General features: G+C 32.6%; 1 protein-coding gene across 1 annotated transcript in view; it reads left to right on the plus strand.

Annotated features, from left to right (window-relative positions):
- Window positions 1–1,036: 1,036 nt before the first annotated feature.
- LOC139988615 (A-type potassium channel modulatory protein KCNIP1) overlaps window positions 1,037–17,162 on the plus strand; it is a gene marked incomplete at its 5' end in the record, with an annotated part of 40,277 nt that continues 24,151 nt past the window's right edge. Inside the window, 3 exons of the mRNA XM_072006262.2 lie at window positions 1,037–1,181; window positions 6,030–6,359; window positions 11,389–11,577. Of these exons, the coding sequence (XP_071862363.2) occupies window positions 1,037–1,181; window positions 6,030–6,359; window positions 11,389–11,577 (664 nt within the window). The remainder of the gene's footprint in view (window positions 1,182–6,029; window positions 6,360–11,388; window positions 11,578–17,162) is intronic.

Below are 17,162 nucleotides of genomic sequence, written 5' to 3' on the forward strand. Positions count from 1 at the left end.
AAGCTTGATTTCGATTATTCAAGTAATTTCTGACCAAGCGTGCATTCACAGAAATCAAGTTATTCGATTTAAATTCAAATGATCAAACTTTAAAGAAGGATTCGATTTATGTGAAATAATAAGTTCATGCAGGCAAAGAATCTCCAAGTTGTTTGACTCCGGGTGACTTGATTAATTCGTTCGGGGTTGTCTAGGATATTCAGACGATAACTGTTCGAGTACGGAACGCTTCACTGTATTCAATTAATTATACAAATGTGAGAAATAATCTTGTATAATAAAGATTCATAATACAGAACAGTTGTAATTACTATCGTAAGCTAAGTGCATTCGCATTAAATTACAATAGCTTGTCGTTGAAAGAAGAGAAATGCAGCGTTAACGGAGAAGCACGTAGGCTATTAGAATCCGATGAAAACAAAAATTGAATAGCAAGAGCTGTTTTGAAGCAGGCTGATGGAAACTCGATTTGCCCAGCGAACTCGACGGGTGTAGAAAAGATATGCGTAGAAAGAGCCGTTTTAAATCGCAATCCTCGTAAATCCTCTACTATTCCTCACGAATTCCGAGATCGCGAATGTATCCGGCTGGAAAATGCGTTACTGCCAGCTGTAAAGTATACTAAGAAAGTAAGAAAAATCGCTGACATCGATCGATTTCAAATGCATAGCAGTAGCTAATACCGACATGCCATAGGGAAAGATCAGCTGCAAAGTTCAATTCATACAATATTAAAGCACGATCTAGCAATGGAAGACATGTCACGATATAGAATGAGACGATTCGCGGTAATCTTTGCATTCGTTAGAAATATGTATGCGTAATGCAGCGATTTCTTTAAATCGAATTTCTTTAATTCACTTTTCGTATGAGAGGCCGTTTATAATATTTTTAAGTGTTATCGATGTTCTGATAATCGAGATTCCGCTCTACTTTCATTTCCAAGTAGCAAAGTTTCATGTAAATTCGAGAATACTCAAAGATAATTGAAGATAGAGAAACAAAGAAAGAACGACAACAAATTTATTGCAGGATTCGAAGAAGCCTGCGAGTACGGCGTCAGGAGATCGCGGGGCCCTCCTCTGAAAAAAGGGGCTCCGCACGAGAAGGGGCACGTAAACGTACCCCTGGACCCGTCGTGGTGTTGTCCGCCGGGGGTGGCGGTGGTGGTGGGGGCGGAGGTGGGTGCAGACGCCGTGACTTGGAACGACGCGGAGGTGGCGGTCGGGGAGCTCCCTGTCTTGCCACCATCAGCTCCTCTGTCGCGGGGAGTGCGGGGGGTTGTGGCTCTGTGGTGGGGCTCCCCTCCTATAAAAAGCGTCAAGGTATCTTCTTCAACCCGAAAAAGATAAATGTTATCTTCACGAATTTTTATTCGAGCAATTATCTACAGTGTGATATTTTCTATATTTTTCTGATTCTTCCAATGAAACGTGAGAATTAATGTCGTAATCCGTTTATAACTTGCACAGCTCCATGTCAGATTTTATTATTTTTTTAATGGAAAATAATTAGTTATCTTTCATTATTTTGTATGTTTAACATATTGTATCGAAGTATAAGCAAGTTCTTATAATTAAATTTAATTTGCTTATTTGTAAATATAAATATCATTAATTGATATATAAGTATTAGTAATTGTATTTATAGCAACATTGCGAAACAAGTTAAATTGAAATACTAATTATTATATTAAAATTTCGTATGATATGTTGAATGTAATTTCGTAAAATAATTGAAACTTTTAATTGTCAGTTGTACTTGAACTAGAAATAAGGGGAAACCATAGAAAATTTCACGTAAGTAATGAAACTTTTTCTACAGCAATTAATTAAAAAGATGTTCTAATAGAATCGGGGAAATTACGAAATATTAAAAAAGAATATAATATAGGATATATAATTATAGAATAATTGAGGAATTTCTTGGGATAGCGTAGATCAGCAAATTATTTATTGTAAAAGATACAACAGATATATTATTAAAAAGAATAAACATGTTCTATAGCATTATTACTATTTGATAGATTTAGATACATTTTATTAATACAGGCATTTAAATGACTAGTAGATTATTGTTCTAATAAAAATATCACGATTTGCTTCGAAACATAAAATTTCATTTTCATTTGAAAATTCATCAAAATTCATTTTCAATATTATTCGATAATCAAAAATATCATTTCTCATGATAAAAAGGATAATCGCAAATGCTTTGTCGACTTTGAAAATAATTGAATGCAATGTTATGTAAGAATATACCTTTTACGTATTTTAATACAAATATTTCAGGCTATTATTTAACGGATGTACTTAGACAGACGCAATATTAAATCTTTGGAATATAATTCCTATCGTTTTAATCAAAAACGAGAACATTGGATTTATATGCTGATCGAAATACACAAGAGGTGGCTACAAATAACGTTTTATATTCTATTTTATGCTCTGTATATTTTATATGCTTTATACATTGATCTTTACGTGCATTACGTGAAATAGCTCTTTTAGTAGTTTTGTATTGAGTAAATTTGATAGAAAGTGAGAAAACTGTTTCAGAAAATTACATAAATCCATATAATTGTTATGTTTCATATTTTTCATTGATACTGTAAATAAATAAAAATTGTCGGTTAAAAAAATTTAACATAGTTATTATAACGTTATCGTATTGAACAGACCACATACATAGTGAATAAGGAAAGACACCTAGTTGACTGTTCTCAATCTTATCTAGCGTGCCAGGTTAAATGTGTTAGACTTGTCTTTGCTTGTAGAGGCTTAGTGCTTTATTCAACCTTTCAGTAAATTTCACCCGTTAGGATCAAACTTTACACAGAAAATTTGCCTTGCATAAAAGCTCCTAGAATACAATATTACTTCTGACACTCATCCGACATAATATTCCAAATTATTATTTTAATAAATATTGATAAAACTAGCAGATTAATTCTACGCTCAGTTACATCTTATATTCGATATAACCAGTATTACGGTGTATACAAAGCTATTTGAAAGGTATATATACTTAACCTACAGTAAAATTAATAATACAGTAATAATATTATTTCCAAAATATTGATATAAATGCTATTCTTTACTTTTATAACGATTATCCACGATCTACTAAGTAAAATACGAAATTATAGTGAGATATAAAATTGCATATTGTAGTTTGTTCATATCAAATTATAATAAAAATGGTACAAAGAAATATTCATTCTAATAAATTATAAATTATTAATATAATAGCTTATATCGGGTAGTAAATGTAATATACATCGTATGCAGTGATGTACGTCATTCCGATACAGCCTAAACATCTTATTCCACGTCACGGAGTATCTAGGCCATCATGGTCATTCTCTTTGTCCATATCTGACTTATGGCAAACATACCTGATCGTGATTAGAGCATTTACTTGGTCAAATCATAGGTAATATTCAGTACCTAAATTAATGATAAATTATCACAAACTTTACTTATTTACTTTATTTACTTATTCTTTTATTTGATTCTTAATTTGATTGAAATTGATTCTTTTTTTATTTTATTTATTTTAGTAGAGTTCGAACTAAATAGTTAATTTATAAATCCGTGCAAATTGAGACAAGAACATCTCGTATCTGTTTGTTTAAGAAAGTAAATAGTTCATTTGCATAAATATAGAAATCACTGTATTCCAATCTGAAACTAATAGCTGATAGTTAGTAATTAATTTAATATCTTGGTTTCAGTGATGGACAATTGATTTTGTTAATTAGTTTAAACACAGTTACGTGGAATAATTGCCTTTCAATTAAGCAATTTAACTAATTAAAGAACTAATTACCATTGCCCTGTACTATTCTAGTAATACCTCGTTTCAAAGTCAGTTAACATTATTACTAGTGTAGCACCACCGCTTAATTCCGCAACACAATTACAGCTTATTTAATGTATGAATGTGTTCCATCCACTGTTATCATTCAAGCACATAATTTGTCTCCATAGCTACCGTTTCTAATTATTTAAAGTTTATTACAAATCGGCCGCTTATACAAGTAGGCGCGTTTATTATGTTTATTACACGTCACTTTGAGTTATGTAGACAGATGCACACGGGTATGAACATTATGGTCAATTTATGCCAATTTTGGAATGCATTACTTAATAGAAATCTCTCATTGAATCTTCTCAAAGGAATAATGAAATTAGAACGTTATTCATTGTTTTAGGTAGTTTATCGTCGGACATTATACATTCAACATAATTAATACAACTTCGTTTGAATAATACGTATTGTTAACAATAATTCGTAATTAAAGAATATGAAATATGTAATTCTCAATTACTAGTAATAATTCATTTACAAACATCCAAACTCTTCATCAAACTTTAGATACAATAGCATTACATTTAAGGCCATTTTTATGCAAATTGTAATTAATTTTTCTTAAGAATTCTCTTTTGTATTCTATATAACATATTTTGTTTTTATATTTTATAATTAATTGGCAAGCATCCAAGATGTTCAGCGTGACTTTAATTACAAACAGCACTTCCATATTTTTATACAAATTGTAATTCATAAATTCAACTTTACAAAATCCACCTCTGTGAATTTCGATCAAGAACGATGCTAAAAGAAGCTAAGCAGAAAATATTTTATCAAACTACATAAAACTATTACGGCCAGTGGAAACATTATATATATATATATATATTAACCGCACTTAAAGCCGTAAATAGGAATAGGAAAACGTCCACAGGGCACGGGGCAGATCGATAACTCTCGGATTCGCGTTAATTGAACTTTTTCATTCTCATGAATGTTTTAACGCCTGTTTCATGAAATTCTTCAACTGAAGCTGAATCTCATATTTTTAATGCCGTTCCCATGTTCTCGTTAAAAATTCAGCAAGTTTCATGCGACGCGAACGTGACTCTCGCCTGTGATTTACCCAAAACCTATATATCTTGTCAGGAATATTGTCGTTTCAATGCGTCTCGCTCTAATCTCTATGTTGCTTTATGTCTAGAGGTCTAGAGAGTAGCAGCGTGTTTCTGTACAGAGGTTTTGATAGAAGTTACGTCAGTGTCTCGAAACTACATGATCTCTGGCTTCCTTCCTTGAAACTACCCTTATCCGACTGTTGTTGCGTGTAAGGTAGCAAACAGAAATGTGCTTCGAGTTCAAGCTAAGCGTGATAAATGGAGGGAAATAAGCTAAACAGCCAGGATCAAGAAAACTAGCGACCAGAATAATAGTAGGGTACGTTGACTACGCGCAGCAAAGGGACGAACCACACCTTTTTGCCAGACAATGCTTCTAAATACGTGGAAACTCGAGAAATGTCATTTCTTGTTATGCCTTGTTACAGGTTGCGAAATGTATATAGGTATAACAAGAAAGTTTATTATAACATTACAAATATAAAGTACAGTACCTTCTTATATTTTTTATACTAATATTTATATTCGTATCTAACTTAAGCTTTTGAGTATTGGTAACACTGATAAAATTTAGGAAATTATAACATAGTATTCAATTCTTCGTGTTTATTAATCACACACGAAAAGAAATTCTTCCAAGTATTCTTATCTTCGAGCGGAATACTATGTTACGAAATCATCGATGAAACAATTTCCTGTAAAAGTACGCATTTGTATAAACATCCACAACCTAATTCCGAGATACTTCTACGAAAATCACCCTTTCGCGAATGTAAATAAAAATGTAATACAGATCATGTACGTATCGAGCGCTGAAACACACTCTGTACATTTTCATAAAAATTTCACAAAACAATCGATAATATTCAACATACTACCTATGCAACGAACTACTTTACGCTATGAAACAACGAATCCAAATGAAGTTAAATTAATCTCTCGCTGTAAACATGGTCTCTTTGCTTTTGGGTAAATCGTGAGTTTAGTATTATATTGCACATCATTGCGCGTCGTTGCGCATCAAGCCCATGCAAAATATCGGTATTCTTCGAAATCTCGTCACATTTAAGCGTAACTCGCTGTATAATCTCGAAGGTACCGGTACCACCTGGGGTCGAGGTAGCCGGGGCCGTGGCAGAGGTCGCGGGGGCGGCGCGAGCCTTCTTGGTTCAGGCGTCGCCCCCGCGAATTACTCTCCAGGACTGCAGGGCGTAGCACCTGAGCTACGGGAAGTAGTAAATATTCTTGGCGAGAGGAACCAGGTTGGCACACTCACAGGCGTGGGACCACCTCCGGGAACCTTGGACAACGATGGCCAAGGCGACGAAGAGGAAGGTGTTCCGACGAAAAGACCACCAAGACCTCTCTACAGGAGGTTGATCAATTACGTTCGACAGGCGTGGACCGGCGTGAAGTTCGCTTTAGGTATTTGGCTAGCTTATCGTTGAAAGTATTCTTATGTAATGTATCTTTGCATGATAAAAATTCTATAGAAGTATTCGTTTATGTATATGTGTATGTATACGGTGTGTCCGATTTATCTAAAACCGCTTAAATGTTTCGAAAAATGTGAATGATGAAAAAAGAAATGATGATAAAAATAACGAAAAAATGTTTCAGGCAAAAATTGCGTGACGTAGAAGGGGGCACACTATACTCTTGCGTATTTGATCTTGCGGTGACTTTAAAATCTTGTATGAGGATGATATTATAATTTCTAAGCGAACACCTCCATTTTTTATTACGTATCCTTCGAGCTGATATTCAGACGTTTTCGAAACGCTACATACTAGTGACATAAGTAAACCTTCAAAATTTGACAGAGCAATACATAATATTACCTAGAAGTACTGATTGGAACGGACTAGCTGTTTTAGAAACGTTATAAAACTGCAACCTTGTCTTTCGACAATGCCATACCAGTAACAGCATGATGAAACTTATTCCTGCGGTGTACATCGGATAACGCTAATGCTGACAACGCATCGAATTTTAAAATTCATATCTTGGTAGCGGATGGTGCAAAAGACACGAGTTTGTAATGTTCTGGAAACGACTGAATGTCAGCTGCGAGAATGTATAGTAAAAAATGGAGGTATCCGTATACAAATTTTAACATTTTCTTCGTGTGAGGTTTCAGGGTCAACGCAAGATCAAATACACAAGAGTATAGTATATCTCAATCATTCTCTGAAATATTCGTATTGTATTATTCATGTTTTTCGAAATATTTATAAATTATGTATTTAATATATAATAAACCGGACACCCTGTGTACGAATATTGTAGTTGAAATTATACTAGTTTGCAGAGCACTTTATAGCATATTTTTGGATTGCAATAGAATTTTCTTCAGCACATGTTTCTTTTTAAAATATAGTTTAAAGTTATAGAAGATGAAATTGCTGTAGTATAGAATACATGAGTATAGAATGTGTATTATATAGAACACTAAAAATGAGAAAGTAAAATCCCAGTAGCGTTGACTTCAACGACATATCATTTTCTCTTATACGTGTTCCTATTAACTATATTTTACTGAAGTAAATAATTATTGTTAAATTGAAATTGCAAATAACGAACACCAATGACTGAAATAATCAATGTATGCTTTAAAGGTAAATTAAATCTTTTTTTTGTTCTATTAAAATCCTTTCTAAATTCTTTGATTCACATCGAGTTCATTTCATACTTTTAAAGTTTATACTATTGAACTTTTAGGAAATTTCCATACAGGCAGTATTGTTTAAAATTTTTGACATAGCTTGGAGTATGTCTATTTAAAAAAGATTGCCGACATTTTGACAGGATTATAGCTAGTCTCCATCAAAAATTCAGCAACGCAGAGAGGCGGGTTTTCCGATTGTCATGTATTCAAATTGAATGTTCCACCATCATGAATCGTGGACTATCAACTAGGGTTGAACGGGAAGTGAGAAATATATTTTATGCCGTTATGTTGGGAACATAATTCCAATTGAAACTGTTCTCTATTTCAATTCTTTAAACAATATCGACTATTCATTTCGAAATTAATTAATGTCTCTTTCTTATTACGAAGCGACATTAAAATTTAAAAATGGACGAAAATGTACTTATCAGATCATTCTTCTACGATTTTATTACAATGTATTCAAAAACATTTCATACAATAAACATCCAAATACTTTCGTGAGTCTCTGTGCGTTCAAAACTACGTCGATATTTGGAGATTGAGCAAGTTACGTATCAGAAATATATTTTACAAAGTTCGTAGCAATTTATCGCGTGCATCATCGTACTCTAGAATCGTATCCCACGAAGTGGTTAGAACACATTTTCCTGAAACGTGTGAGTCTCCCGAGCTTCTGTTGCGAGGGGCCTTCAACTTGCTTACGTGCTTTACCCAGCCATCTATGTTGCATGATATTCCAACATGCTTCTTCTTCTGTATGTGCACGTACGCCTTTGTTTCACGTGTTTCAAGGGTTATTGTGTTCGACTTACCTCCAATCGACCTTCTTCTTCCGATGCCTCGTTGAGTGACTATCATTGCTTTACGGCTATTACTCGTTTGGCCGTATTGTGCTTAACTGAGGCTCGTGAAAAATTTAGATCGCTACTTAGAGAGTTTCCGAAACGTACCTAAAACGATATTATAATTTATCCCAGTTTAATTGAAAACTCCTGACTGAGAGTATTTATTTATACAATAGGGAGAACAATATACAGTGGCACAAAAAAAAAGTATAGGCGCACCATTGCATGTAATATAGCATTTATATAATTAATTAGGTCCAAGTATTTTAAACATCGTGTCATGTATTTTTATATGATTACAAAGTTTGATACTATGATATTTCGTATCAAAATGAAATGCATAGAATGTAATAAAAGAACACTTCGCCGGAGAAGAAGGGTGTGTACGAGTACTTTTTCTAACCATTGTATATGTATAGTATTATTTTGTAAATTTTGTATTTCAAAGCTACGGAAATTGTACTATGGAGGCATAAAAGATAACTTACTTAATAAGAAGAATTTAACACGTTCACTGCCAACCAGTCTTAGTTTTTTTCCTAGTAGAGTAAAGGTGGGACATCTATCTCTTCCAGAAAGTGAGATATTGCTCAATAACAATCAACGAATGTATCGATTTGACAATTTCTTTCTCATATTGAATACGTATAAAAATTGATTGCATTTGAAGGAAGCAACGTTTCGACGCAAATTATAATCGTTCAACAGCAGTGTCTAAAAAAAGTAGGTTGATACTTCCTATCGATAGAACAGCTTCCAATAAATTTCTTTACTGTTACTCGCACAAGCCACCGCCTTTCGTTCGCATGAAAGGTAAATGAATTCTGGAAAGCATTTTCCGGGCTGCAATTCAACGCCTCGTTTAATCGGAACGAATAAAAGCATACGTCGGTGTGCATCGAAACAAGCTGACAATAGGTTGCTCGTTGCACGCCACTCGCGGAAAATTCATTTAAATGTGCAAGAGGTACTGTTAGTCATGACTGGTGAATCGTCTACGCGCATCGATCGTACGTGCCTTGAATCCTTCTTTTTTCTATTTTTTTTTTTTTTTTTTTTTTTTGCGACCGTAAAGAAACACAGACGTGCGAATATTAATTGTCCGACGTTTTATATCGTTCAACTAAAGTGTTACTATTAGAGTTGGAAAGAAAGAATTTCAAACCATCCGTCGTTCTGTTCAAAACGACAAATTACGTGTAAATACCGAATATTCTAACGTGCCGCTTGAAATACTTCAAACTTTTAGTAGACGCAATAGCTGATGAAGGTATTTGAACATCATTTACATATTATTTCAATAAAATTTTCAAAATCGAAGTGAGTAATAAAATAAATGCTCATTATAAAATAGTATTTTCTTATCACGAGATCTGTTTAGAAATTTTTGATTTATATCATTATTAGGGAACTAACTCGTCTTATAATATTTTATGATATATCGTACAGTAATAGAAATATCATACTTTACATATGTGTACTGTACTAATTATAACCACGTTTCCTAATTTAACCATGTTTCAAATTTGATAGTTTGAATGTTGCAGTATTAATGTTATGTAACTATATACGTATAATATCAAATACGATTATTTAATGTTACTTCTAAAATCATAAAATATCGCCCTTACATTGTTTATTATTTGTCAAGGATAAGTGATGTGAAAATTTATTTTAGTTCTTTTTTTTGTGGAATGTTTCGTGCTTTGTTTTGAAAAATAATGCAATTGAATATTGGAAACACGATATATTGTTTAATTTGACGATCTGTAGAGATCTACAGAGCATTTTTCTTTTATTATACCGGCAAAATTGTAGGATAAAATTTAATTGTACGATTATTAAATTAATAATCGCGCAATTAAATTTGTATGCCCAACAAATTGATTGTAGTCATAGAATTTTATGAACATTCATAACTATTCATTAAATATCGTACAAGCGTAATGGTTCTATTCAATATTTATTTCCGAATTCTACGAGAAAAGAAAAGCGTAGAAAAAAATTCCCTTGAACAAAAGGAGACATCAATAAATTTTATATTTTAATACAAAAGCAGAATAGCACAGAATTGATTTACTGTTTAGTATTCTCTTCTTCATCCCAAAGGTTAAACAACAAACAATTTACAAGTAACTCGAACCACACGAATTGCACGATACTGTCTATAGAAAAATCGTTCGCCTTAATGAGTGTACTATTTATTCTTTTTCACTATATGCACATGATTAAAAGGAGGTATATATTGCATTTGCGAACAAATAATGTGCGAAACGTGTGTGATAATTAACATTATCCCTATCAATTTTCAATATTAGCTAAATATGTTATGTAGTAAATAGCTATGATGAAACCAGAATTAAGTAAAAAAAAATAAAGTATTAGGTTGTCCGAAAAGTTTCTTTCGTTTTATGAGGATATAATAGACGCACAACATTTTTTGTTTTATATTATATTATCGAATTACGTACGATCCATTTTGTTCTGTTGAGATAAACACCGCGACATTTCACAGACTTGGTTTTACGTTTGTCTGAAGGTATATTATTGTAAAAAACACGTTTGCGAAAGAAAGACACTTTCCGAATTTCCTAATATTTTCATTCAGGACTTCGTTCATGGAGTACACGTGTACTCACAATACCCGAACACAACTAAAAACAAACTGACGGCTACCTTCCTAACCAAACGTATTCAATGTATAAAAATATTATGTACTTTTGTCAATCTTGAAACTTTCATGCACAATATTTTCGCGTGCTATTTGAAATACCGAAGACATTTCAAGTGGACAAAATTAATGGAACACCCTACAAACGTATTTTTGCAATTTAAAGTTACTATCACGGTTCTCCGGAAAGTAAATTGCAAAGGGCGAATGTACTCGGCAAGTTTTTTCCATAATTAACAGAAACCTTTGATTTCGATTTTGCAGACTCGGAGTACGAAGAGGAACAGACCCCGAGATACAGACCAGACTCGTTGGCGAGTCTTTGTCGAGCTACGAGATTCACCGAGGCAGAGCTGAAGAGAATATATCGTGGCTTCAAGGCAGAATGTCCCACGGGAGTCGTCAGAGAGGAAACTTTCAAGTGCATCTACTCACAGTTCTTTCCGCAAGGAGGTGGGTGCATTATGGCATAATATCCGAAAGATTTTACCATCGTTTTAATTAATGACGGATGCGTGGCGGAAACTTAACGGAAGATGAACACGGCATTTTAATTCGTTCAGCTAAGGATGCACAAACTGACTTTCTCCAACTCGACTCTATCCAAATTTTGTGATTTTTAAAGCGTATGGCGTATTACTATCAATAGCATGGAGAAATAAATAAAGGAAATTATATTTTATACGTATATAAAATGTTAGGAAATAACATGTAATTGCATAACGATACATAGTTACATCACTATGTTGCACAGTATTCTTTTACGGGATTAAATAATTTGTAATTTTTAATACTTAACCCTAGTACGTCCTTTGAGTCATTTTTGAACTAGTCGTGTACATGAGCACATTTCTTTTTGAATTGAAGCGAAAAACGGTAAAATCTAGTTATAAATACGAGAGAAGTTATTGGAAATTCTACACTTATTTATTCGATAAATGATAAATAAAAACTAGTGTTGTATTAAAAAGTATCTCAATGTGAAATTCGAATATAAGAACCAGACGAATGCTATTTCATTCTGTTTATTCGAAGTGTGTATTCACATTTAAATTCCCTCTGCTTCGCAGTAACGCCGAGCTTCGACGAAAACCATAAACAATAGGCTAGCTATATGCGTGTAGATACTAGGTAAAGAAAAACACAATGGGAGAGAAAGCACAATCGAATAGAGCAAATAGACCCACGATACTTCGTTGAATGCAGATATAGTTACCATGGTAACAAACTCTCGTATCAAAATCGTCCTACGTTTCAGCGTTTCTCTTTATCCGTAAAAACGATATCGATATTCGTCAGTGAATGGCTTTCTATCGATTTCAAATATTTTTGTGCTATTCGAGGCTTCTGTGTAACTTGCGAAAAGCTTGCTTTAAATTCCCCTAACGACAAAGACCCCTATTCTACCTTACTTAGAATTTATGGCGTATTCCATCAATCAAGGGGCTCAGAAGAAAAGTGGTATAAGCAATAAAATTTTTAATTCAACGACATTTACATATAAGTTACTACATTACATTTCCCACATTTATATTATAATTTTGCATTGTACATTTGTTCCAGAGAATAGAATTGCCAAACGAATTTCATTGTTCAATTGTTTTCATATATAACATATCGCTTTCTTGCTTATAACTATCGATTTGCTACCATGTATGTAATGTGCGGTATGTATTTCAGAGCGAACGTTGCGTTAGTATATTCAGAAAGCTGTCCTAAAAATGTCACTACAGTTTTTGATTGACGGATCAATTATCTTCGCTTTAATTAACACGTGTCGGCCACTGTAAAAAAGCAATAATTAATCTACATTTGAGAAACAATCATGGACCGAAATTCAGTTATTATTTGCTTTATTATACTTCATAGTACGATATTTACAATAATGATATCGATAAATTAAGAAGATAGCAGAACCTTTTAAACCGTATTGTAGAAAAAAAATGACTGCGCCGTAAAATTGGCGCAAAAAATTGTTCATAACAAAAGAAAAGTTTGTAGAAAATCCTTCAATTCTCCTATATAAAAAAGTCGACATATGTATGCGGAGAGCAATATAGTACTGGTGGAAGTTAAATTATAGTACGAAATTGTTCGTAGTCGACGTTCTAATATTCAAAGTCTTTAATTTGCAACGAAAAGAGTAAATTTATTGTTAAACGCGATTTTGAGAAAGTATTAGAAGTTTTATTGGTTTGACCAAGGTAAAAACCTAAGATTTTTGGTCAACGATTCTTTTAAACGTGTATATCGGATTTTAAACTCAATCTTGATGGCATTATCGATTAAAGCATTTTTGTTGGCAACAAGCACACATGGCTGAAGTGTCGTACTACTTTGTACGCAGCTGTAAGTACACAAGACGACCTTCGATCCCCTGATAGTGACAATTTCTCTTCGCGAACAATTTTATGGCTGAGTGCTGCATGTCGTATCGATACCGTCATTTGTTTGTCGTTCGATACAAGAGGAAGAACGATCGAGAATTTACGGAGGGCAAACCTCAAAATCTGAGAAAAAATGTTACGACAAGCGTACAAATTTCAACCGTTCATTCTTCGTCGACGGAAACCAACAATATGCAATGATTTATGTAGCCTTAAAACTCTAACTCTATTTATGGAAAAACTTTAGTCAAAACATTAAAGCAGAAACTTTTTTTAATTAAAAATTTAAGAGGCACATATTTAGCTGCAGTGTATTTATAAGCTTTCATCTAAAGCAACGTAGATAAATTTAAGAAAGAAGAATTACAATTTTTTTCATATAATATAATAGAAAAAATATTTGTTTCTATAAGAAAAATTAAGGAACAGGAATTTATTTATACTTAAATCATACAAATATTTCAGTAGTGAAATTTTAAATAATCAGATTCTATTGAAACGTAATTAAGTTATATTTCTACTTCGCTAATAATAGTAAATAAATACGAAATCCACATAGTTTATCGTAAATCTCGATAGTAATTACCGAGAGAATAAATTCGACTATTCCATACGCGGTTGTTTTGCATAATAATTGCGTGTACAACAGCTGTAGTATCTCACGTGTTACAATTTCACCTCCAACATTTCCTACAATTTATAGGTGTAGGGTATTAGTTTCATTTACATTCGCGATAGTAGCGTCAAAGAAAGATCATCAAACTGATTGCTGTAAAATTATTGTTATCTGGAAAAATTATGGTATACTAAAAATTCATTACAAACACTAAATAGACTTTATCATTATTAGCTTTCTATCTTACAAATGTAATTAACTTTCATTACAAATAGCAACTTTATTGTAATTATAATATTTCATTACCATTATATATAATCATTATTATTAATTATAATATTTATTAGTAAAAATATGAAAAAGATAAAACAAAATTATTTTTACCCTTAATTGAGACAGACAGACAGAGAGAGAGAGAGAGAAAGAAAGAGTAGCTTTTAGGCATTTGTTAAATAAGAAACGTCTATCTGTTTAAACAACCAAATTATTATTGTCAATAGAGCAAATTATAATTTTAATGTACTTTTTGTTCTAAGAGTTACGATAAGAGCGGCATACTATCAAAGTAGTAGTCTATCCATACTATCAAATACAACAAATAGAATTCAATTGACTACCTGAAACTTTTGGATGTAAACTATATCCGATAGCAACATGATTCCGACATTTCGTCGATCCTACTGATACCAGCCAGACTGGATACCAGATGTTCAGTTTCACGATCGACTAAATTATAACTCAGCGACGCGACGACTCGATCAATTACTTCTAATTCTGTGACTACTGTAAATCCATTTTCAAATCCTTCTTTACAACACGTAGTATATTCATGAGTCTCTTATTGTGTCTTTTCGATCTATGTCAGGAAATTCAGACAATTCTATCATTAATCGAACTTGCGTGAATAAAAGTAAACCTATACGTAAAGATTCTCGCCTGTAACTCTCTGTGAGATCAGTTGTTTCTCTGAAAAATAGTCTTTTTTCTTTGTTTGTGATTTTTCAAAAATTAAGTGCCTGATTTGGAGCAGCTCTGATGAGATAACCTTCCCGAAGTAAAACGGTTGATTAAATCAGGAATTTGTGGAGCAGAAATATTTTGTCAAAAACCTCGAAGAGCTTATTATATTTCTTTCCTCACTTTTCGTTTTTTCATGTTGTATTAGGAAGCTTGTGCTACCCAATCGGCGCTGACCCGAGTACAGCGTCGCAAAGCACAGTGAGTTTTATGACTGTTAATCTGGGTTTCGCACCATTGCAGTCGCCTGTGTTCCTCTGCGTTCCACGTGTAATATATGTGATATGATGCGCTATTTTATGTACATATTATATAAAATATTGTATGCTACATCATACGAGAACACCGACTTCGTTATCACAGCCAAATACAGAACTGAGCGACTAAATATATTCTTGTTTCTCATGCTGAAATTTCAATTAAAGATTTCCATGGTAGCACAATTTTTTGTAGATTCTCGACATTTTCATAAATGCACATCACCAAAATCGAAATTCCAAAATTTCAGTACTATAAAAAATACGTGTTTTGTGTAGGAATTTAAGTGCAATATACTTAATTAGGTCACTCTCGTATATTTTTGTTTCGTTTCCAATAAAACAATCGAACAATTTCAACAAATAATTTGATTAATGATATTTGCTTGACGGAAACAGTTATAATATTACGAAAATAATACATGGCTATATATCGAATTCTTTTCAATAACAATCAATTTTCCGTGAGAAAATACAATACAAAATATATGGTTGTAAATGCTAGCGGATATACAAGGGTCAAAAGGATCAGCCGCGAGCGTCTATCCCTGCTTCTTATCAGAGAGATACATGTTTGTACTTATCTAAAAGCCCTCAAGCGTTTCGAGAAGGTAAACGAAACTCTCATGTATGTTCGTGCAATGAAATGAGATTTATACCTTTGGATCTGTCGGAGGGAATGTTCAATGACAAAAGGACGTTCTAAGGTTTGGATCGATAGTCGAAAGTCGAAGAGGTGAATTATGACAACACGATACCACCCATTTTGCTGAATAGTGAATTTTCCCTATAAGGTTGCTTACAGCAACTATCGTCTAACTTTGGAAAATTGTATATGTATGATATAGTATAAAGTACAATATTTAAATAGTTCACTTCTAATATCGATATATAGGAATACAATATTTCACGTCAAATATAGTCTTGAAATTTTATTGAAATTAATTAGTTATATTGACATAATAAATATAGCGAAGTATCTTTATAATCTTTGCGAAAAATATTCGTTTCCTTAAAAGCTTGGAGCATTATAATTTATATAACAAAGTATTCTCGTTTCAAAATGATCATCTAAATGTTGAAAAGCTAATAATACCCAACACACGTTTTGAATTATAATTTATATACAAAATTAAATATGTTACGTTATTCAGTAAAATCTGATCTTTTCAGCGCAATTAAAATAATTTAACTTTTCAACAGTATAAGAATAATTAAAAATCGTTGGCACAGAAATGTTATAAATTGGAAAATGTGAAAATATGATGAGCCTTATCATTAATGGAAGGGAAATACAATTTTTCGAAGCATATAAAAATACATAATACATTACAATTGCTCCTAGAAAATTAAAAATTAATAATATAAATATGTTTTAAATGCTAAACAATAGAAATATATTGTATAAACTTAGGTGTATTCTTAAAAAAGGTATAAAATATAAAATAATAAAGTACACTCTAAAAACGTGCAGTTTCTCAATTTGGAGCTTGTAATATGTAAAATTAGTATAGGTATACGTGCTATAAACTGTTGTTTAGAAAGTGAAGCCGAAATTGACTCGTTGTTCAATTTAGAAGATAGTAAAAGTCTATTTTCATCATAAAATAGAATCCTTGTGCGGCGAACAAATTTAACTTATACTATGGTTCCCAAATTCTTCCATAGTAAACAGGAAACTCGTAAAAAGTTGTAAGAAAGAATATCAGACAAAATGTAAGTAGGGAAAGTTATTGTTAGTATTCAATAGGTATCCATTTC

The sequence above is a fragment of the Bombus fervidus genome, chromosome 6 (assembly GCF_041682495.2).
Source record: "Bombus fervidus isolate BK054 chromosome 6, iyBomFerv1, whole genome shotgun sequence".
In the NCBI taxonomy this organism is placed as follows: domain Eukaryota; kingdom Metazoa; phylum Arthropoda; class Insecta; order Hymenoptera; family Apidae; genus Bombus; species Bombus fervidus.